At 27.6% G+C, this 24,026-nt stretch overlaps 2 protein-coding genes across 4 annotated transcripts; one reads left to right on the plus strand and one right to left on the minus strand.

Annotated features, from left to right (window-relative positions):
- Window positions 1–1,652: 1,652 nt before the first annotated feature.
- On the minus strand, window positions 1,653–5,917 carry LOC140669724 (uncharacterized). Its single transcript, XM_072899777.1, has 14 exons — window positions 5,683–5,917; window positions 5,440–5,572; window positions 5,264–5,357; window positions 4,921–5,057; window positions 4,452–4,583; window positions 4,305–4,378; window positions 4,115–4,235; window positions 3,717–3,884; window positions 3,359–3,570; window positions 3,032–3,185; window positions 2,826–2,956; window positions 2,482–2,707; window positions 2,169–2,362; window positions 1,653–2,029 (listed from the first exon to the last, which is right to left on the minus strand). Exons 1-14 carry the CDS (start codon window positions 5,802–5,804, stop codon window positions 1,939–1,941), a joined length of 1,989 nt encoding a protein of 662 aa, XP_072755878.1. The 5' UTR covers window positions 5,805–5,917; the 3' UTR covers window positions 1,653–1,938.
- A 1,234-nt stretch (window positions 5,918–7,151) lies between these two features.
- Window positions 7,152–19,256, plus strand: LOC140669447 (sialin). 3 transcript variants are annotated; one of them, XM_072899304.1, is made up of 12 exons: window positions 7,152–7,405; window positions 13,424–13,519; window positions 14,208–14,266; window positions 14,416–14,624; window positions 15,836–16,072; window positions 16,306–16,390; window positions 17,714–17,937; window positions 18,019–18,168; window positions 18,253–18,385; window positions 18,468–18,623; window positions 18,702–18,787; window positions 18,889–19,255. In XM_072899304.1, the coding sequence occupies exons 2-12, from the start codon at window positions 13,503–13,505 to the stop codon at window positions 19,114–19,116; spliced, it is 1,584 nt and encodes a 527-aa protein (XP_072755405.1). In that variant the 5' UTR covers window positions 7,152–7,405; window positions 13,424–13,502; the 3' UTR covers window positions 19,117–19,255. The 3 variants fall into 3 exon arrangements, with proteins under 3 accessions (XP_072755405.1, XP_072755407.1, XP_072755406.1); XM_072899306.1 differs by lacking the exon at window positions 7,152–7,405 and adding an exon at window positions 7,469–7,644 and having other exon boundaries at window positions 18,889–19,256; XM_072899305.1 differs by lacking the exon at window positions 7,152–7,405 and adding an exon at window positions 10,531–10,736.
- The last annotated feature ends 4,770 nt before the right edge of the window (window positions 19,257–24,026 follow it).

A 24,026-nucleotide genomic window follows, 5' to 3' on the forward strand; every position in this document is an offset into this window, starting at 1 on the left:
TCTTTCTGTTTTTTATCAATACAGCAAAAAAAGTAATAAAATGTAGAATCTCTTTTGTATAAAAGAATATTATTTCTTAAAAAAATGTATATGATATAATTTTCTTAATTAAAATTATGTAATTATGTAATCATATATCTTGTAATTAACTATAACATTAATATTATTATAATAATATTATTATAATAATATTAATAAAATATAGTAACATAAAAGAAACTAATTTTGTAATAATAAGTTATTAATATCACAAATAAAATACACCAAGAGAAAAGGAGAAAGAAACATGCAATATAAGTTTAAATAAATTCATGTATGTAAATAAATTCATAACTAAAATGTGGAATATAATATGAATAACAAATTGCATTAAATATATTACAATATTTTATTAATAAAAATGACTCAAAATTATTAATATTTAATAAAACGTAATGATTAAATAAATTTCCATTTAGAAGAATTTATGGATATGCATTTAAAGTCTCTTATTTACTATTACTTTAACTTTTTTCTTTAATATAAAATAAATTAAAAATTGATTTAATATAAATAATAAAGACATATTTGTCGTTATGTTATACAAAATAATTCAATGGAAAAATTTTAAATAACATATATTATAAATCTTCTTTAAAAAATGTGCTTTAATAACAATGTTACTTTCAAGTACATATCAGTAATTAGCAACTGAATCATAAATCAATCCATTCTCTAATTGGAATCCTAAGTTATAGAGCAATGACCTTTAGGGTTAATTATAATGGAGATAAGTATTGTTTCGCCATCCATTGTATATGCAAATATTAATTGTATATAGAATATATATATATTATATATTCTATAAGAAAGATTTTACGTTGGCAATATATATATATATATATATATATATATATATATATATATATATATATATATATATTGGGAATATATATACTGGGAATCTTGTGTATATATATATACACAGGATTCCCAGAATTTGCGGACACGGAGTACACAGCGTGTTCGTGTCAAAAGAAGCAACTTTTTCTTCAGCAAAAATGTCGAAGGATCAATTTCCAGTTATAAGCAATTGAAAAAGACGGGTTTTTCGCAAACCAAACTTTGTAGAATTAAAAGATTAACACACATATATTCTGCAGTTAATTTTAGGTAGAGTTTACTTTACTAAAATTTTTATTTAAGACTTAGTTACAGAGATATATAATAGCAAAATTTGTATAATAGAAAACTAGCAAAAAATGATAATTTTTCTCGACATTTTTGCTGAGGAAAAAGTTGCCTCTTTTGGCACAGATAATCACGTTGTGAATTCCGTGTCCGCGAATTCTGGGACCCCCTGTATATACATATATATATATATATTCAAGTCAAAACAAAGAGAGAGAGAGAGAGAGAGAGAGAGAGAGAGAGAGAGTGGGGGTGTGTCATTTAAAAAATATGTATGTATCTTGCCAACGTAAAATCTTTCATCATTGATCAACAAAACAAGACATTTTTGTTTCCTAATTTTTACTGAAATGACACGCGTTACATTGATTATTATGGAATTGAAGATCAAAAGGTTATCTTTTCTTATATTCATTGACTATGTGTGTAAAAATGATCTTTAATGAATGAGCACTGATAAAACAATGATAATTTTGCATTTATCCATCATTATCTCATATTATCAACTATTTCTAATCATTCTTTTCTATATTATTTGCATTATACATATTATTATTGTTTGTATTACATACATCTTTATTTTTTACAAAGTACATTAACTAGAAGTTTTTAGTAAATCTCAAAAATATTTTAAAATGTGTACACATAAATTGTACACATATTTGCTATATTTGCAAATTTATACATCAAAGACTTTCAATTTACAGCATTACTTGTTTTAACAAACATGACATATAGAAAACTCTATTTTCACGAGTTGATAAACATTCAATCATTCACAAGATGAAGGACGCAATCTCTGCTGATACCACTTTCCTTTAAAGATGCATTTATACGTTCCAATCTCTTTGACGAATATCTTTAAAAAATTATATTAATTGAAAAATCAAAAATGCAAATAGATAGAAAATGAAACACACTCCATAAATTAACAACAAATTAATGGTATCGTTAATATCGAAATGTCAATCAATAAAATAAATCAGATATCTTTTTACCCGCTCAATACAGCTTTATATCCTCTATGTCCGGATGTTTGCATAGCTTTATCAAGTAATTCGTATAATTTCGCCACCGATTCGTCAGCAAACACATGCACCAAATATACAGTACTACCAGTTAATGATCTAACTTTCAATCGCAACTCACCGGGTTTTCCAGTTGCCTCATTAATCTGATGTAACAATGGAGGCTAAAACAATAACACTTGAATTTTTATATAAATTTTATATCATATTCAAATGCATTTCACTTTTGGCAAAACATTATTTTTCTCATATTTTGCTGTTGACAGTCAGACGTATTTCTCACCGTACTTTTCCTTGCATAAGTAGCTGATTTTGAGACGCGAGGATGTTTCGTCGTAGAACATCCAGAGATGAGATTGGCGATCTTGAGTTCGCCGATATCATTAAGTTCTGCTGTGCTCGAAGCCTTTGACCGTAATATCGATTGTATACCAATATTTAATCGTCCTCCAGATAAACTAGCTGATTTGGAACGCGGCCGAAGGCGACTTCCAGCAGTCCCCGGCCGACTAACAAAGTTCAATTTGAATATAATTTAATCGAAAATAAATGAAACTATGATTTATGTCAAATTAGGCAGGAATAAATGCTAATTTTATTTCTTATTTATCTGATGCGAAAGAAAACCTGGATGACGATCTCTCGGAAGAACTGTAATATCTTGTCCTGTTGTTACTTTGAGTTTTCAAAGCATCCCTCGACAAGAATGGTTGCTCATTCGACATATCAAATTCCATATTTTTCGTAGCTAATTCTCTCTTTTTTTCAAAATAATAATATTTGTTATATTTTGGGATATAAGAATTTTACTAAAGAGTTGTCGATAACTTTACTTTTTCTCGTCGACTACTTCGTGCCAACTCAGCATTAATATGAGACTGAAGATGAGAACTCGAACAAGCATTATTATGTGAAGCCATAATTTGCGATCTCAAAGAGAATAAATCAGAAGAAGGTGTTTCCAAAGAGATTCTAGATTTCAATAAACTAATATAAAGTGTAAAAATCGATTATAACCTGGCTAACAATTTAGAAAATGTTTTTTTATATATAATTATAAGAAACAATAGATAAATTTAATTATATTTTGCATTTGAAGATATATGTTAATATGATAAATTTTTAAATATTTATTTGTTCTGACTAAGCAATGATAATACCGATTTGTTTGAAGAGATAAAAGTGGAATATTCTCAGAAGTGTTATCTTTTGATGAAGAATGGATACGACCAGATCTTTGAAAAACGGTATTTGATCTGCGCGAGTTAGTTGATAATAAGCTATCTACTGCAGATTGTTTTCCCAACCGATATCCTTGACCTGGAAAGCTCGCGGTGTCGCTTACATATAATTCCGTTCTGTAATCTTCTATCTACAAAAGAAAATAAAAAATTATGACCGCCAATTAAATTTTTGTTAGCTAATAATCGATTTTGCATTAATCAAAAGAATTCGTAGTAAAAAAAAATGCAAATAACAAATCATATATCCTAAAATCTTATTTGACAAATAATTCACTATAAAGGGTACTCCATTAGGATATCCTTGCTGCAATTCAGACGGAAAGTATCCATCCAGAATATCGCGAATGAACGAGCTTGTAGTCGGATCATTGTAAGGTCGCAATGCTCCTTCTTTGACGATCATACCGTTTTTGTAAAATTTCAACGTTATGCAGGACGGAGTCTTCAATCATAAAATGTATAAAGAAAACGTTGATTGCCAATTAACAAAATATGAGTAAATTACTACATTAATTTCAATGACTGATCAACAATTAACAAATTAATTTAAGTTTGACATTTAAAATGTATCTTATTGAAAAATATATTACATAATTAAGCATGTGATACTTTGCTTCGTTATTTCTGTAATGTACGCGACGTTAAAACACGCTTTACAAATTAGAATAATACTTTAAAGGTCGCTCCTCCTCCTTTTTCGTTATGGTGAATGTGAACTTCGCCCTTTCCCGCGGCTAGATTCAACTGATCGATATTCGCAACTAACTGATCATAACAGGCGTCGAGATAATTACTACAACGAAATTACTAATTATTAAATCGATTGCTTTCACTTCAAACTAATAATGTTTATTTTAGTTACTTGCTATCGCCATCTATATTCATCGCGTTTTTCGCATCACCCACCCATGTCAGTCCATAATCAGCTAAGAACTTCTGCAATATCGCAATGTTGTAATTGCTAATTTTTGCTATCAAGCACGAATATCTATAAAACATAAATTTAAACCTCCATTTCGACGATCTTGTGTTCTAACGTCAGACATCGTTGATAGAAATATTCGGAATTATTAGCCTGAGTTCGTTGCTCTTTTTTCCGCAAGAGTTCCTGATTTTTGTACTTAGCTTCCCATTCTTTGATCTATGCCAAAATAATATCATATATCATCCAAAGAAGCGAAGTCAAAATTAAATTTAAATTTAAACTAAAAACATGAAATTAGAAGAGTATCTTTCCCCCCCCCCTCCCACACCCCAAAAAAAACAAAAATTACATATAATTAAAAATAATTAGCGAAAGAGAGAAATAAAGACTACGTGAAGATATAAATATATTCAATATTATTTTATAAATAAAAACAAATAAAAAATACTCGCAAATGTAATTAAATCCAAGAAAGATTAGTTTTCTGCCAAAAGTTTGTCATAAATTATTAGGTAGTATTACATTCCTAGATTAAGAGAAGCGTACAGCGAACCTTCCGCTTTAAGCGACCGATTTCCTGATCTTTGGTTCGTAATCCCTCCTCGGCTTTCGTTAAAACGGTTTGCATCTTTCGCATTTGTGACTCAGCCAGATGCAATTGTTTCGTTAACATACTAATGAGCTCACTTTCTGAAATCAGTGCGATAACAATGATATAATTATATAATTTCAAATAAAACATGGAAATTACGAACGTTCTCTCTAATTTCATGTGTAATACACTTTGTATAAAGTGTTGTAATAATGTGTTAACAAATTTCCATTATATATTCGTTATTAAATATTAACTCTTCTCAATGTATACTACACGCATTATTATAAAATTTTTTAAAAACCTTCTTCGATTACACTATTTACAGGAATGGAGTTCTTAGTCATCTTGGAAGCATTATTCCACAATTTTCTCGAGGAAAAATTCGCATTGGAAACCTGACAGCAAACATGTAAATAAAGTTTGGCATATTCTTTTGCACTCTATATACATATATAATAAAATATATTGCACAGTTACCGTTCTATTGATTTGATTCGAAGATTTGTTATAATCGAGAACAACTTTGTCTTCCGAAGGATCTGTTTTCAGAGTTTGAGAATCTTTTGTTGTAGTGTTTGTTATACATGATGGCGAGGGCAATACCTTCAATCTAGTAAAATGCTACGTTATTTTATCTTAACAAGCAATATATTAGTAATTGCTAATAAAGTGTACATTTTTCATTGTTGTATAAATGTGACATATGCTAATATAACCTACTTGCAATTGTTATCGTGTGATAAGAATAATGAATTTCTTGGAAGTCTCTTTCTCGACTGAATTGAGGAATTTCCCTGGCTCATGTTTTGGATGATAGCGTTAATGAACGAATTCGACAACATTTACATAAATTTTCTTACGTCGCCAAAAAATAGTTATTCGTCCGAAGTTGTATGTACAATATACGACGTAAGAAAAGTCGATTTAAATAGATTCAACGTAAGGGAGGTACATAATTGATTGTTAATTTACAGCATGTAAGAACAAAAACAAATTTTCATTTAAAACTTTTATTTTTCAGCAATATGTATTTTATTCATCAATATTTATTTTAAAAATAACACATTAGAGATACTATATTTTAATAATGTTTACTTTCTCTTTTTACAGCTATATTTTTCTATTTGTAATTTTCAATTAATACAATATCCGATATAGCGTAATTTAAAATTTTGTACGCCTTATTTCACACACTTTACTTCGGACAATTGTAATTTATTAGGAACAGATTTTAAAAGTTTTTATTCTAACTGTACAAGAAGTTTAATAGTCCAATCGCACTTGAAAGACTAAAATAGTAAAAAACCTTCAATAGATCGACTTTGAACTAAAATTACAAGTGGTGATATATATTCAGTGAACATGAAAATTAAAAAATAAAACCGCTAATACATTATTTACATTGTAATTTAAAAAGTTACAATAAATATATAATATAAAATATAAATAATCATAATTATAAATTATGAATTATTTATTAATAGATTAAAAATTAATAGTAGATTTTGCGTATAAGATTACTTTTGCAAATATTAAATTGTCAATATTATTAATTATTTATTAGCAGATTAAAAATTAATAATAGATTTTACGTATAAGATTACTTTTGCAAATATTAAATTGTCACTACTTGAACAATTTAGTATTTCTTTCTACAAAAATAAAAATCTAATAAATCTAATAAATGTTTACAATTAAAGATATTTTTATATTAAGAAATACTTTTAAAAAGATTTATTTTTTTGAGCTAGACTCTTTAAAATGTAAAAAAAGATTAATTTCTCATGTAGCCTCAAAATCTACTTAATTTATTAGATGTATTCTTGAAAAAAATATTTAGCTACATCATTTATTTATTTAAAAGAAAATGTTTTACTTTCAAAACTATTTCCTCAAAATTATTAAAAAGATCATATCTCGTAAAATACATTTAAAAGAATGCTATATATAAACCTGAATATTTAAAAATTTATTTCTTAAAAACGAAGAGAGAGAGAGAGAAAGATCATTTATTATTAAAGAATTAGTCTTTAAATGAATCATTATTAATGCTGATATCATCTCGCTGATGAGTCACACATTTAACTCGCTCATCATGTGTTACAGCACTGCGCGTCGGCGCAGTGACTTTCAATCGATCACGGTATATCGCTTGTATTCGGGTCACGTGAACAACAGCGTCATCAAAGAGACCGACGTAACAAGCGATTACATCGCCGGCGGTCGTGTGTCTAGTGCGGCGTGTCATCCGCTACCGCGTTTTCTCAATTTTGTTGGGTGTAACGAATTTTCTTCGCTCATCGACGACAGTGGGTGAACCTGAAACGCCAATACCGCGGCATCGGATAATTATTGCGTGTGCCGCGTCGCGTGGATGAAGATGCCGCGCAAGAGAATGCTGATGCTTCACGAGGTATTCGCTGGACGAAGGAACGATACAAAGGTGAGTCTCCGATCGACTGTCCTTCGATTTGCGTGATAGTTTACACGAGCTCGCTCCTAAAAACAGCTGATCATTGACCACGTGGCAGTTCATAGATACCGAGGAAGTCGGCATACACTTAACCTCAAAACGAGTAGTGGTCATGGATATGTCAATGACATATCCTTTCTAGGGTATCGATATCAACTTATCTTCCTATTGTTTCGCGATTTATCGTCCCTAAGAACGTCATAATCAAGGTAAAATATCAATATATAAAATTTACGCTGTTTCAACATCTTTATCTAACATTCATCGAAGCCTTGACGTACCGACGTACTCTATCATTTGGCGCCATTAATTGTAAGCTGACAGAAGTTTTTCCTTCGATAATGCTTAGGAATAATTTTTTACAAAGTTAGAACTTTTGTGTTGTCCACTCTCTATTTTTCTCTATATGTAAAAAAATTCCGAACTTGTTTGACTTCCTCACTTTGGAAATAAAAAGTTAAAGGTAAATTAATAATGACATTAGCATAAGAAGAATTGTAGAGTTTCTCCCTAACCATTAATTATCATATGAAAATTATATATAATCTTGTTTATTTCAATTTATATTCATTATCCGAGGAATTATTCAAAACAAATTCCGAATTAACTACTCAAAAAGTCAATGTAAGTCAAGTCAATTATTAAATGTAAATTATTATCACAAATTGCAATTTTAATTGGAATTATTAACGAGAAAAATATAATAACATAACAATATAAAAAAATAAAGTCAAACGTGTAAATTAGTTCTCTTCCTCTCTATAAGTTTCTTAAAAATTGATAAAACTTATTGTGATGATAAAATTGGAATTACAACTGTTAATGAAAAATATAATAATACAATAATATAAAATAATAAGAATAAACAGAAGTTTATATAAAAAAAAAGTTAATCTACTTTCTATAAAAAATTTCTTTTAAAAATGATCATTTACTATCATTACATTTTTTTATCGTTTTTATCATGTACCATTAAAATGAAATTAATAGTAATTATGATTAAAAATTTCTAGGAAACTAACCACACATTGTTAAAATACATATAACATAAAACATCTGTAATGTCTCTTTCTTATTTATAGTTACTCAGAACTGAATAGAATTTTTATCAGGTTAGCTACGTAAGTGGTTTTATCTTCGTAATTGTAGACAATTTCCTTCATAATGTTACGCCATTAGAAAATTATTAATCAATAAGCAAAATTATGAATCAATTTGTTACCTGTTGCATATTATCGTGCAAAATGCAATATCTGCAAATTCTATACTATTTTTTGTCTCGTGCTTTCCACACAATTGATTCTTTTTTACTTTAATAAATATCTCAAACTATATATTCTATAATTCTATAACTATATATTCATTGTTTATTTTTTGAGTATCTTATTATTTCTAAAGAAAAGCTATATCATTTTTTTTACGACAAAATCTTTATTTGATAAATTAATATAAGAGCTCTTTCATTTTGCGAGAATAATACTTACATAAGGAAATATAGCATTCAGCTTGTTAGAAACGAAACTATATAATGAATGTGCTATATGCATGGTCATTGTGAGGCGTATATTCATACTGACATCGAATACAATTCCATTGGTCAAATTATTCTTGCCTCGATAAGTTTATCAAGTTTGATAAGGTCAATTATGGATAATTAAGTCCAATATTGTGAGTGACAAATTTTTTTTGTTTAGATGAAAAAAGCGATAGCTCGTTGAAATTATTCGACTTAATTGGACATTGACTCACATAAAATTATATTAATATACATACATATTTTAATAATTCATTGTCGTATATCAACAGAAAAATAACTTATATGTAGAAGCCCTTGAAACTTGTGTGAGATCAATCATGCATTAAGAATCATCATTTGCTTAGTATTATAATATGACACGAACTATTGATTAATGTTATGTCTTATGTAAGTACAATATTATTCTCGCAAAAATGAGAGAGTTCTTATATTAATTTATCAAAAGATTTTGTTGCAAATAAATGATATAGCTTTTCTAAGCTAATACAGCACTCAAAAAATGAACAATGAGTATATATAGTTTGAAATTATTGAAAAACTTATTGAAAAACAGAATTGTGTGGAAACCACGAAGCAAAAAAACAGTACAGTGAATGTACAGAATATTTTGCATGATAACAGCAACAGGTAGTAAACTGTTAATTTTTCTTAATAATTTTCTAATTGCCTAACATTATGAAGGAAATTGTCCACAAGTATGAAGATAAACTTTACTTATCGATCAAGATGCGGTCTCTATGTTTCATCGTATAATATGCTTAAGAATGTTCCAAGAAATAATTTATAACGAGTATGTGTAATGCGCTTTGTATCGACAACTGTATGTACACTGTGTGTAAGAAAAATAATGATAAATTTACGTAAGAAAACTTAATATTAGTTCGTAATAATATTCTCTAATTAAATATCAATCTTGCGAATTAAAATATATTTTTTTCTAAATTACTCGAGTTTTATTTACTTTTACTACACAAGTTTAATTAATCCTGTTACTGATAACGCATTCTTGAGTTATCACATAAATTACTTCAATTTTATTATTATATAAAATGGTCATTTGAAAATTACTTTCCTAAGTAAGTATTACTTATTTTGTAATTATATCTTTTTCAATATTATAATAGTTTTAGTAAATTAGAATATAATAATCTAGTTTTTAACAATTATTTTCAGTTATGTGACGTAATATTGCTTACTTCGCTAATCAATTTCTCCATTCAATTATCGTACTATATAGAAACTATTATTTAGAAAATTAATTAATCATATTTTTGCTTCTATTACAAGATAACTATAGCATAAATTTATTTGAATGTAATTTAATGTATACTAAAAAACTTACACAAATTTAATTTCGAAATCTAAATATATACTTCTAATTTTTTCTTTTATTAGATATAAAATATGTTTTCTTTTATATTACTTTATACATTAAACATTTTATACTTGTTAATTTTACACTATGAATTATAGTTATTAATAATCAATCTAGAAAGACCACGTTTTCCACGTTTTATCATACTTATAATGTGTGTATTATTCTCGTCTCGCACACTATCAAGAACACGATCGAAAACCGGCGCAATGGTGGGGTCATAAAGATAGTCAACGCCTCGTGGTCCGATTCCTTTCGTATGCCTTTCAGTGTCGGCATTTCGTTCCGTCTGCAATCATGTCAATTGTATTGCGATATCTGCCGTTCACATCACATTTCGTGAAACTATAATCACGTTTCTTCGCACGTATCCAAGTTTTATTTTTCATGTAAGTGGCATAATTTTAGACACACGTTGACATTATAATACAAGCGAATTTAGTCTGTAAATTTTATACACTTTAACATTCTATTTTCAAAAATTGTGTTTTAATTCCGATTACATTATTTTCATTGCTATTTTTCTTTTTGCATAGTTGTCATATATTTTTAATCTTTGTATATTTCTCTAGCTTCATTATTAATTAATTTCGCGCAAATCCCATATAAATGCATATATCTTTCATTTGTGTGTGATGACAACAATTTCTTGAAATCATCCCATGTGACTTGTTCAACTTCACTATCTGTTATTTATACACACATTACAGTCATTGTATATTTGATATATAATATGACTCGAAAGCGAAAAAAATGTTGATGTTGCAAATTTTCCCATTCATCGCAGATTACATTTATTACAAACGGAGTAATAATGTCCTGTGTTGCTTTTTTTCTCTTTTTTACTTTAAACTTTTCATTCATCTTTAACATGATTCATTGAAAATGAAAATAATAAGTGATGCTAATGTCATTGCTCACACTTTGGCTTATGATTATAATTTTTTTCTAATCAAACAAGAAAAAATATAACAATAAAACAACATATTTCCAAAGAACATTCTTGATAATATAAATCTTTCATAGAGAAGCTAAAAAAAGTGTAATATGTGTTTTTTATTAATTTTTACAAAAAGTGTCAATATCATCATATTAAATTTTTTTAAGTGTTTTATTGTTTACATTTTAGAAGTGTTTTATCTCTACATTAAAAAGTGAAAGTTATATATGAAAATTAACATTAATATTGCGCTTTTTGTAATTTTCTACACAAATTAAAAATTCTAAATTAAGTGTATTTATAAAGTTTACTCATAGAAATGTCACTTCTTCTAATCATGCATATTAACTATGCATTTTTTATTTGTTGATTATTCATTATTACGATCCAGCGAATTTTACTCAGTGTTTTACCTTGATACAAATAAGGATAAAAAACATAATTGCATCTCAAGTTATAAGGTACTTGATTTTTCCGCTAATACGCGATCACAGTTTGAAATAATCTACTAACAAAGAATTAGTTTACGTAATACCATGACGAGACATAAAATATGAAATTACTTAGATAAAAAATGTCTCGGAATTATTCTTCTGGCTTTCGATTTTTATATGAATAAATACTGAATCTTTGTTAGCAAAATGTTCCTGAAGTATATGATTTTTTTTTTTCAATAATTTTAATTTCTGATAGTTTGTGCGAATATCTCTGATATATAATGAATTAAAAATTTTATTTGATATTATTAATATTTCTATGTATAATAAATCTAAATACAATTTATTTAATATTAGAGAAATTATCAAAGATACATTTTCTGTTATTGTATACCATGTAAATCTGATCATATAGTACATATTGTAATCCTGTGCACGTTGTATTGTTAAAATAATTTTTTATATATTGCATTTAATAAAAGTAATAAAGTAAAAACCTATTTAACTATTTAGTCTGTAAATTTTATACACTTTAACATTCTATTTTCAAAAATTGTATTTTAATTTCGATTACATTATTTTCATTGCTATTTTTCTTCTTGCATAGTTGTCATATATTTTTAATCTTTGTATATCTCTCTAGCTTTATTATTAATTAATTTCGCGCAAATCCCATATAAATGCAGACATCTTTCCTTTGTGTGTGATGACAACAATTTCTTGAAATCATCCCACGTGCCTATGCTTTGTGCAGAGAGGTCAACATTTCATTTGAATATCGTAGATGTGAAAAATTTGCTAACTTTAATTCAATGCTTATATAAACTGTGGAATTTAAAAATACACTAAATAATATATGTGTAATATATGTATATGCTTTTTCGATATCCAAAATGACGTGTTTATAAAGTATTTTATCATAATCACATTTTCCTTTGGTAGTAAATATTAATTAAAGGTGACAAATGTAACAAATTAGGTGATAAATTAGATTGTGATTAGAAGAATAAAATGTATGATAATAATTTTTACGTCGTATTTAATTAATTATAATATTACAATTAATTACTAATTATATATATAATCAATATTATATTATAATTTACAAGCTAAAAATAATTAAAATCGATATAATGAATAATGTATATACATATATATATATATATATATATATATATATATAACTATGCTGATCATTCTACAAAATACATAGCCTGTAAAGATTTTTAAACAATATTATAAAATTTAAACATAGATTTATACTATTGTAGATGTGTTGAATAGTTTATTATAGATGTACTGTTAAGATATGTGCAAAATTGCAAATAGCGACACGTACAATAATTAAATTATCTAAACTGAGGACTTCCGGATGGAATAATAATAATTAAATTATTTATCCATAATCTATTGTGTGGATAAAAAGCTAAATTTTTACATAAAATTAATTTCTCTTCCGTATCTTAATGGAGACATAATATTCATAAATAAATTTTTGTGAAGACTGTCATACGAAGAGCTTCAAGAATGTCGATATAAATTCCGCGTAGGAATTTCATCTTATTCTTATAAGTCATGACCTCGTAATACTTTGAATACCTTGCAAGCCTATTGACGCCATATATTATACGTTGAACAAAAGCTCATAAGACGATAAAATAACAATTGTTAAATTAAATAAATTCTCTCTATGTTGCAGAACCCGAGGTGATCTTTGTCCTTTCATTTTGCATAACAAATTCGTATACTTTATTCAAACAACTGTATCCGCACAAAAAATGGAAGAATTTCAAAGGTAAAGCAACATATTTGAGAACATATTCTTATTTTTATCTATACACTTTCTTTACTATTAATTATTTTAGCAATTATTTTTGTATATCTTTTTTGTGTAATATGTATCTCAAAACTTTCGGTTATTTTATTTTCTAATAGATTCTCTGTTCATTTAAACAATTTTTGTTTAGTGAAAATGTTCAAACAACTAACGGATAACATTCAAATTGAAAACAAAAAGTTTCTCATAAACTAAATTTTGTGGAGAGCCAAAAAAACTTCTTCGTTTTTTATTTTAAATTTTAGATAAAATTTAATTTAATAAAATTTTTCTTTAAAGCTTAGTTATATATAAATATATGATGGAAAAAATTGAGACCTTGTAAAAAATGATGACATTTCTCCTAAGAAAAAAAATCTATTCCAAATTAGCCAAAGAATCTACTATTAAATGGTATTTTTAGAACATCTTATATAATCTGCTTTTTTATTTGCACAAACATTTTCTAGATAGAAAACTATTTAATTTCATCATATATATCTTATGAAATATGTTATGATTATTTTATCGTATTTCTCATTATCGCTTCTCGTTAAACAAAGTGACGATCATTAATATTAAGCATGTCATTTTGATACGATTTGATTTTATTGTGTATTTGTTGAATTCTATTTGTTGAATATTCTGTAGTAATTTTATCTTACAGGTATGAGGAATCTAATATGTATAAAGAACGACCACCTTGCAGTTTACGAAGATTAGGAGGTACTATTCTTTAATAATATTTACAAAAAAGTCTTATTAAAAAAATTGAAATATCGCGATTATAAATTTGCTTTCTATGCAAATTTATTACATAATCATTATGTTATGTGTCTATGTCATAATCACATTAACACACTTTCCGATTATAGATATGGTACCAGCACGGGTCGTACTCTATATACTCTCATTTTCCGGATTCCTCGTGTCTTTCATGATGAGAACGGATATCAACATTGCTATGGTGGCTATGGCAAAAATACCGGCAACATCGAACAATGAAACTACCGCGATAATGTCCCATTGTTACACAATGTTGAATACGTCACATGTGGAAAATACCACTATAATCAGGTCGGAGGTATGTATATATACATTGTGATAATGCGATAATAATTGCATAGTACCTATTTTTTATTGTTTATTACATATAATAATTGAATAAAACAATGATTTATTTTCTGCCAATCTGCGTTAACGAATCTTTTTTTTTTTTTTTTCAAATTTTTTTAGTCCACCTTTTTCTCTATCAAGCTAATTTTGTCCAATTTATATTATCAAATTATGTTTAAATGGAAAAACAAATATACGCGTGTAATGTACGTATATTCAAATCCAGTCAAGTCAAGATATTTCGTATAATGACTTGCACAATTAACGTCACGACAACCTGTTTATAGCTTTGTTGAATGTGACGCAGGTATCATTATTCATATCATCAATACAAAACGTAAATACATCCATGTGTTAAAAGAGCAAGCAAAATTTTTCTCTTTGTAGTTTCATGTATAAATAAAATTCAATATTAAAAAAATAAAATTCCAATAATAAATACGCTAAATAATTAATTTCAAGAAACTTATTCCTTCGATCTTAATGAATCTATAGACAACATGAATCAATACATATAATCTATACGTAATAAAGAAAGAGAATGTGAATAGGTTTTATACTGAAGTTCGAATAAAATTCGAAAATGCGCAATATTTAAATGTCAAGGAATAAGATTAATTAGCATTTTTTTATGCGTTTTGTTGTTATAATGTGTAAGAGAAGCAAATGTGATTAAGAGATGTAGTCGTAATGAGTCATTTATTTTGACCAGATGAAATGAATGATGATAATTTATAACATTTATTCCATTTGTCAGATGAGATTACATGACACGCAAAACTAATAATATTTCTAATTTTATTATCAATATTGTTAATTGATTCAAGGCGAGTAAAATTAAATTAAATTTTAATAAATTAGTATAATAAATTTTTTGAAATGTCATTTAAAAAAATTGCATAGTTATAATAATGAAAAAAATCAGCAGAGATCTTAATTTGAAAATAATGTTTATTATTTCTCAAAAATTATAAAGTGTAGTATCTACATTTTTTAATGCAAACAATAGAGATCTCGAGGATTTAGACTATTTACTGAATTTTTTTAAATATTAAAGAAACCCAATCATATTTTTCGGTTAATTCATTTAGGTTAATTTATTTAATGCAAGCTTGTTGCAATTAACGAAATGATTCTTGTGCATAAACAACATTTACAAAGTTATGTTTTTGTGAACAGGAGGATGGTGAGTTCGAGTGGAGCCCAGCTATCCAGTCAGCTATTCTCAGCTCCTTTTACTGGTGTTATATACTATCGCAAATGCTCGGTGGTATTCTCACTCAATATTTCGGTACTAAAACCATATTTGGCGGATCTCAAGTTGTTACTGCCATATGCAGCCTTCTTATGCCGACTGCTGCGGAAATCCATTACGGAGCAATGATAGCGTTGCGGAGTATACAAGGCATCGCAAGTGTAAGTCTTTATATAATCAATGGATAAAGTTATAAAAAATTTTACTATTATATCCAGAAATAGTGCAAATATTTAAAATATATTATAAAGATAGTTAAAAGATATTGCAAATTTTTTAGATGTCTTAATTCTCTTCTGAATGTTGCTTGCATATATATGCTTGGATTTATATAGTTTGACAGGAATATAGATTCAATTTGGCAATTTATATTTATTTTTCTTTTTGAAAACAGGGACTCACGTGGCCCGCAATGTATGCCATAATTGGACACTGGATTCCACCTGTAGAACGCTCACGCTTCATGTCTTCCTTTCAAGGTACGTTATCAAGTGTTAGCCGCTAACAAAGATTTTCATGTGTTACAGTGAAACTTCGATACGTTCGATATGGCAAAATTAAGCTAAAGCTATATATGACGTTCCGTCATATTGCGTCACAAATGTAATGGCATAAAATGAAAGTCGCATACTTCTTTTTAATTGTGTTTCCGTGAATACTAATGCACGCTTTTTTCAGAATGGAATATGGAATGAGAAGCAATTATTTTATACAACATTATTGTTTCAGTCAAAATTCTGGACCAAGAATATAATTTGTTATTAAATGAAAATAATAATTTTCTATATAAACGCTGCGCGCATTGATCTGCGTGAATTGATCGCTTATTAATGATCCTGAATAGTTCATCTCAACGAGGTTGCATTCGCCGGACCGAGGGGTATACTCAACAGCGACCGCTCAACAGCATGAGAAAGGCCGAGTATACTTCCAGCTGGTAGAATCAGCCAGGCTCGTCAAACATATTGTACATATACTTGTCTCTTTTATATGTATATCAGTTGTCTTTTGGCTATGTCCAGTCTGCAGTACGAGCTGATCTAATCATCTTCTCACTCAAATTTTCTCAGAGACGGACCACAAGCTTTATTTCGTATATTTCCGACATGGCGTGTTTATCTTTTTATGTTTACTAAGCTAAACATCTAAATTTGTTAAACTCACTTGCTGCTAACACAAAATGTATTCTAAAATAATTTTATATCTTTGCTGAGACTCATATTAAATAAATTCCTATTGAATAATTATTATTTAGTTTAATGTACGGTGTGAAGAGTTTCGTAATATTTAAAAATATAAATTAAAAATATTCTCATGTTACCTACAAATTACTATTACACGTGTTATGTCTTACGTCTATTTAATAGAACGTTTTATAGGAAAAAAAAACCTGCTTCTTTCAACTTATATGCATATGCACATTATAATTTCATATAATTAATTTTTTTATCTACTGACACTTTATTACTATACTTTTTTTTGTAACACCGCTCTCTGTGTAAAAAGAGTGACACTTATCTTGCAGGTAAAACGAGTTTATATGCTTTTATTATTTGCAGATATAGAAGTTTCATTGTTCCACCATTAACAGCTTCATCATGTCCATCCTCATCCCTGCGTACTAAGTCTTTACTTGAATCGCTTTACAGGGAAATACATACATCGTGACTGAAGAGCGATCATCACTACGCATGAGTGTCGTAACAAACCAAGATTGAAGACCATTCGACAAGCATCATGTTTCAGCTTTCCTCCAGCTCGTAGGGTGAGCTACGCCTAACATCTAGATTATCTATATTCAGGGTTCAGCATCGGCATTGGATTGACCTACCCGTTGTGCGCGTTTATCATCGCCCATTTCGGATGGAAGGTCGTGTTCTATACGACTGGTAGCATCGGCCTCATTTGGTGCATTTTTTGGTACTTCTGCGCCTTCGATACTCCCGCTTTGCATCCCAGAATATCCAAGCTGGAACTCCGTTACATTCAGGAATGTGTTAGAAACCAAGTTATTGGAGCAAATGAGGTAAGGCAATGTGTATCTGTTATTCGATTATATCTTCTTTACGTGAACAAGAACGCTAACATATTATTCAATGTGTTCAAGGATCTTCCTGTACCTTGGAAATCTATACTCACGTCTTGGCCGGCATGGGCTATCGGTATCACAACCTTTGGAAGAATATGGGTACATTATGTTTTTATCATTCCTGGTCCGATGTACATGAAGACTGTATTAGGCTTCAGTATACAGGCAGTATGTATTATTTATTATCCAAAAGATTTTCGTTTTTATTTTATCGATATAATATTTATCAGAATAACAAATTAATTTTTTTAGAACGGCATCCTGTCAGGTGCTCCTTTTATCTGCAGTTACTTAAGTTCTGTTGTATTTTGCTACGTCGCAGATCTCCTAGTTAAGCGGCAAATCATGACTTTAATTACTGTGCGCAAGATATTTACTGCGCTATGTAAGTTTGCTGAGTTTTTTTACTTAATTAATACTTAGAGATTCTGTATGTAAATTATTAATAATTTTTTTCTTCCTTATAGCTCAAGTGGTTCCTGGATTCCTCGTAGTTTTAATTGGATACTTAGGTTGTGATATTATCCTCGTTTTAATTGTATGGTTTATAGCTGTTACTCTTATAACAGCTGGTTACGCGGGTGCAATGGCTAATATTGTCGACATAGCACCCAATTTTGCTGGTGAGTATGCGTAATTTTTGCGAATATATTTATTTAGTAGGGATTCTACAACATTTATAAATCGATATACTTTTTTAGGACCCGTGTTGGCGTTCGCACAAACAATTCACATGACCGCTAGTTTTCTTTCTCCTATAGCAGCTGGTCTGCTTACACAAGAAAGTGTAAGTGTTATATTTTTCTTTTTTTATTGTTCTATATTGTCCATTAAAATAAGGATTAAAAGTAATATAATGTAATATAAAAAAAATAATGTTTCCAATAGCAATCTCTTGATGCATGGAGAAAAGTATTTGCAGTCACTGCAGGTGTATGCTGTAGCACATATATTGCCTACCAAATATTTGGAACAGCGGATATACAAGCATGGAACTATCCCGATCAAAAATATCCTCAACCTATTCAAGAAAATTCTCAACTAATAAACGGCGAATTATCTCACAAGAGGAACAAAATTGTTTCAAATCAATCAGGTGTATCGAAACAAACATAATATATCCTTATTTTGGCTTAATCTAAACGTAATGTATCTTTATCCGGCTAAATATCGAATTAATTTTTAAATTTTCCTGCTATCAATTTTTTAAATTAATTTTCAATTTTTCTGCTGTCAGTTTGATTCCTTGTAGAATCTGCTCTCTAATATAAATAGTTATATAATATAGATGATATATAATTATATATATATATATATATATAACTTTTTCAACATTAATATATTTCTGTAAATAGAATTGATTGTTAATATGAAAAAATTAATATGAAGTAAAATTATTATAAAGAAATGATATAGATTCAGATAATATATAGCGAAGAAATTATATTTTTATGAAGAATACCTCAAATATGTTAGAATGTTTCAATTCACGATACAGATTATATACTGTAAATGCACATATGTTTTGAAGAAATATTATATAATATGGTTATATAAGTAGATTGCAGAAATTATAAGATGATTATATAATACGACATCTTATTAGTTTGAATTGTGTTGTCTCTTTGGTAACTTTAATATTTCCAAGCAAGTAATATTGAAATATAATTCACATATAATTATTCTTGCAATATTATCATTTGAATAATATTTTTTATTTTATTAATGATAATCTCAAGAAAACAACACATTTTAAATTATTTGAATAGAATTAATATTTAACATTTCACAAACTTTGCATTCTAATATATATATATATATATATTAGAATGCAAAGTTTGTGAAATGTTAAATATATATATATATATATATATAATAAGTAATGTATGCTTGGTAATCTAATTTTGTTTATTTATAAACATTCTTTATTGTGAAGTATATTGATAGTAATTTATTTATAAGATGATATGGACATAACTAATTCATAAAATATAGATCTCATAAAGATATAAAATCATTATTACTTATTTTGTTTTATTTGTGCGAATGCTGGAAAGCATAACGAATATTTTACACACGCACATACATATATATAATCTTTTAAATATTTTAAATACTTATATATGTTTAAAATATGAGAAAATATTTTTATCTTAACTTATTGTAAGTTTAAAGAGATACTGAAAATGTAAATCTGCTAAAAATAGCTTTTATTTATGCTTTTGAAATATAATTATAATTATCATGAATTAAATATAAAGAATTAAGTAAAATTATAGAATTAGGAGATTTTCATTGTGTAATAACTAGTTTTTACAATCAGTGCCTTGTGGTGCACATGAATCTCCAACTTAGTAACAAAGCTCTAACAAAGCTTTCTTGATATTTTTAATAATTCATTGAATCTCATAAATTAGTACAGAGATTTAGGTAATATCTGAAAAAATGTTCACAATTGCAAATTAACACTACCTATTAACCTGCCATTATCAAAATGGAAAAAAAATTTATTATATATAGCGTCGTATAAAACTTGTGTTGTACAAATAAATTTATATGAGGATTCGTCCACATATATTTAGATTATATAGTAATAAATATATTCATTCATGTAAATGTTATAAGAGAGAAAATGTAATGTTGCTGATTATATCCTTAAGAATTCATATTTTTATAAATCTATATTGCAATGATTATATTAATAATATATATTCACATTTTTTTATTAAATTATATGAGAATATTATAAATTTAATTTTAATTCAATGAATTATTTTTTGTTTCATATAATATTTGTATTGAATTTAATTGTAAATTTTATAAAGGAAAAAATACTATTATTTTTATATTAAAACAGAATTTTTTTTTTCTAAAAATTTATTTCTTTGAATATGAAATTTATCAAGACCAAGTTTGTTTCAACACCTCAAGGAACCTACAATTTTTCTATTATATACTTAAATTGATTTTATTCAATATTAATTTCAATTTAGTTCATTTCTTATTGCATGTTTATAATCTCATGAATGTAATTTCTTGCATAAAATATTTATGTATTTCGTTTATGAAGGATTTCCAGCTAGTACACAATATGGTAATGTCATCAATATTATCAATTTTTCTCTCTTCAGACATCTTTGTATTAACTTATTATTATTAGTGTGCATTAAATTTATCTTAACATTTCTATAAAGTTGAGGACCAGGAACGCTAAATTAATAGTGGAGACTGTATTATGCGAAATGTTACTATTGTAGAAATATAACAGCAGATATGACACAATTTAATTAAAAATATAGAAGCATATATAATTTTATTAATTACAGCATTTTTATTGTGTGCATATATTATAATTCTTTCCTTCTTTCTAAAATGCTAGACTGCATATTATATATGTTTGATATATTTTTTTTAACTCAAAATGTTACAAATTCTATAAAGAAATTATCGATACCAAATAATAAATGATGCAATAACTTGTCAAATGTGGTAAGAACAAATTTAACTTTGTATAAATATCTGAAGCTAAGAAAATATTGCATATTATTATTACATATTTAGATTTCTTGAGATATTGCAGAATATTTACTTATTAATTATTACTTATTGTTAGCTTTAATTAAATTTGTTTTAATCCTTCTTTTGAAAACATTAGGAAAATTTAAAAAACAAATTTTTTTTAGCAAATTTCAATATATCTTTCTATATGTGAATAAAATTTAAATTTTGTATGCTAACCATTTTAAGATAATGAATCATATGTGAAATATTATATTTATCTACATTATCATATATATTTTATATTTTTTCATAGATGCCTCTTATATTTATAAATTAAAATAAAACATAATTTAACACTCACCAACATATGATGCGTAGCACTTGCAGCACTTGATCTATAAAAAAGCAAATATAAATATATTATTACATTTCAAGTATATATTTAGTCTTTTTAAATAATCAAAAATTTGAAATATGTATACAACATATATATTATACATATTAATGCAAAAAGACTATGTTAGTCATGAGAACCAGGGGAAAATAAGTGATTAATATGCAAGTAAAAAATAATATGATAAGTTTTACTCATCTCACCTGCTACTTGTTGCCTAATGCAGATCATTTTTTCTCTTCGCTTTTTCGTTGTTGTTTCTTCATAGAATCACTCGCGACTAATTATTGAATCGCGCACACAATAAATTATTGAAATACGATTTTACAGTACTTTATATACACGGCACTCGCGAGATTAATCAAACATTACTCACACTTTGTTACATATTACGACGAAGAATAATGCGACACTATTGATGCACGAAATTACAATCCGCTCGATATCCGTTGCGTTTCGGAAACGCGCGCGAATAATAGAGGGAATCTGAAATTGCGCGCCCAATTTCACGCGCCACCGCCACCCGCTGGCGCCGCGATGCGGGTGACGTCACCTTTCTCTGGTGTTCCAAAATTCACTGCCAGTACTGGCATATTGTCATCCTTGTTGTTCACTAAATACTAGACAAAGATGATAACATGCTGGCAGTACTGGCAGTGAATTTTGGAACACAACCTCTATCTGCACTTTCTGTACTTTAAATAACATATGCGCACGTGCTTTTTTAGAGCAATTACAATTTCATGCATATTATAATATAAATAAATAAATATATATGAAGTAAAATCAAAGTATAAATGTGCAAATTACAATTCTGAAAATATGATTGTTTTGCTATCTACTGTCCGCGATTGATTTTGATCGAATAAATTTCTTACGAAATACACGTCAATTAATTTTATCAATGTACGAATAAATTTACATTATACGACTGACAAATAATAAAATACGAAGTTAATTACTATATTTATACTAATTTAACATGCTGAAACGTTTCTTGATTCAGAATCGATTCTGCATTTGTGATTTTTTATCGTGGTCAAACAATAATACGAATAATGTAGCATCGACATATTCATTTTGATACCGGGCGAAATGTGAATTAATGACCTTGCTGAGTAATTATATATAAAAATAACGATAAACCGTAAAATATAATTAAAATTTGATATTATATAGACGCATAAACATTTCGAACGTACCTCGTAAAATGCTTTTATGTAAGCAGTCGATATATATCACGATATATATGAAAATGCAGATACAATAATAGCGTAAAGTTGATCGCAGAGCAGGTGACGCGCAAAGTTGATCGTGCAATTTTCAAATTCTCTCTACTCGTCTACTATGCATTGTAATTTGTGTAATCATGTTTTCGTCGCATTATTCCTTATCGCAATACAACGTACGAATTGTGTTCAATTAACATCGAGAGTTCCGTGCAAAGCGCAATTATCGTATATTAGTGTGATTAATGCGCGTATGTACAATCAAAATTATAATTACGTTTCTCCGAATAATTGTTATATATAGGATTATCAGAAGCAGCAATGTAAAGGAACAAAAAAAATCTTAAAAGGTATAAAGTTACAAAATAAAGCAATTTTATTATTTTTATTTGTTCTTTAATTGTTAAATAATCATTTATTATTGCTAGGATCGCATAATGCGATTTCGCATCATTGCACGTAAATATTATGCACAAACAATATTTATGTTTATTTTAACGTAGTATTATTTTAAAGTGCAATGTAAGGTATATTTCAATTTAAAAATAATATTAAAAAGAAATAATTATCTCCTGTAAATATCATGCAACAGTAATTTATAATTCTTATTTCCTATCACTTCGATTTCTACTTCAAATAAATCACGCATAATTATCTACTTCAATATATAGCCGTTGCTTCGATACGCTCACAAATCGTTAATCATAAAAGTCAATTAATCGCGCGAGCTGATAATCGTTTATAATTGTTCATACGGAATAATCGAGATTCAGGAGATAATAATGCAGTAACACTGAATATTCTGTTTCTTGTATTTTAAATTAATTTTGATGAGTAGCTATTATCGCGTATTTTGCGCTTTATTTTGTAGACCTGTTAGCATTCCTAGTAATCTAACGATT

This window comes from Anoplolepis gracilipes, chromosome 9 (genome assembly GCF_047496725.1).
Source record: "Anoplolepis gracilipes chromosome 9, ASM4749672v1, whole genome shotgun sequence".
Classification (NCBI taxonomy): domain Eukaryota; kingdom Metazoa; phylum Arthropoda; class Insecta; order Hymenoptera; family Formicidae; genus Anoplolepis; species Anoplolepis gracilipes.

Excerpts from the sequence above, each read along its gene's own strand:
- LOC140669724 (XM_072899777.1), bottom strand. The coding sequence starts at position 5,804 with ATGTTGTCGAATTCGTTCATTAACGCTATCATCCAAAACATGAGCCAG. Across the intron at positions 4,584-4,920 it reads TCGGTCGCTTAAAGCGGAAG|ATCAAAGAATGGGAAGCTAA; the intron begins GTTCGCTGTACG and ends ATTTTGGCATAG. Across the intron at positions 2,030-2,168 it reads TATAAAGCTGTATTGAGCGG|ATATTCGTCAAAGAGATTGG; the intron begins GTAAAAAGATAT and ends AATTTTTTAAAG.
- LOC140669447 (XM_072899304.1), top strand. Across the intron at positions 18,169-18,252 it reads TAGGCTTCAGTATACAGGCA|AACGGCATCCTGTCAGGTGC; the intron begins GTATGTATTATT and ends TAATTTTTTTAG. Across the intron at positions 18,624-18,701 it reads CATAGCACCCAATTTTGCTG|GACCCGTGTTGGCGTTCGCA; the intron begins GTGAGTATGCGT and ends ATACTTTTTTAG.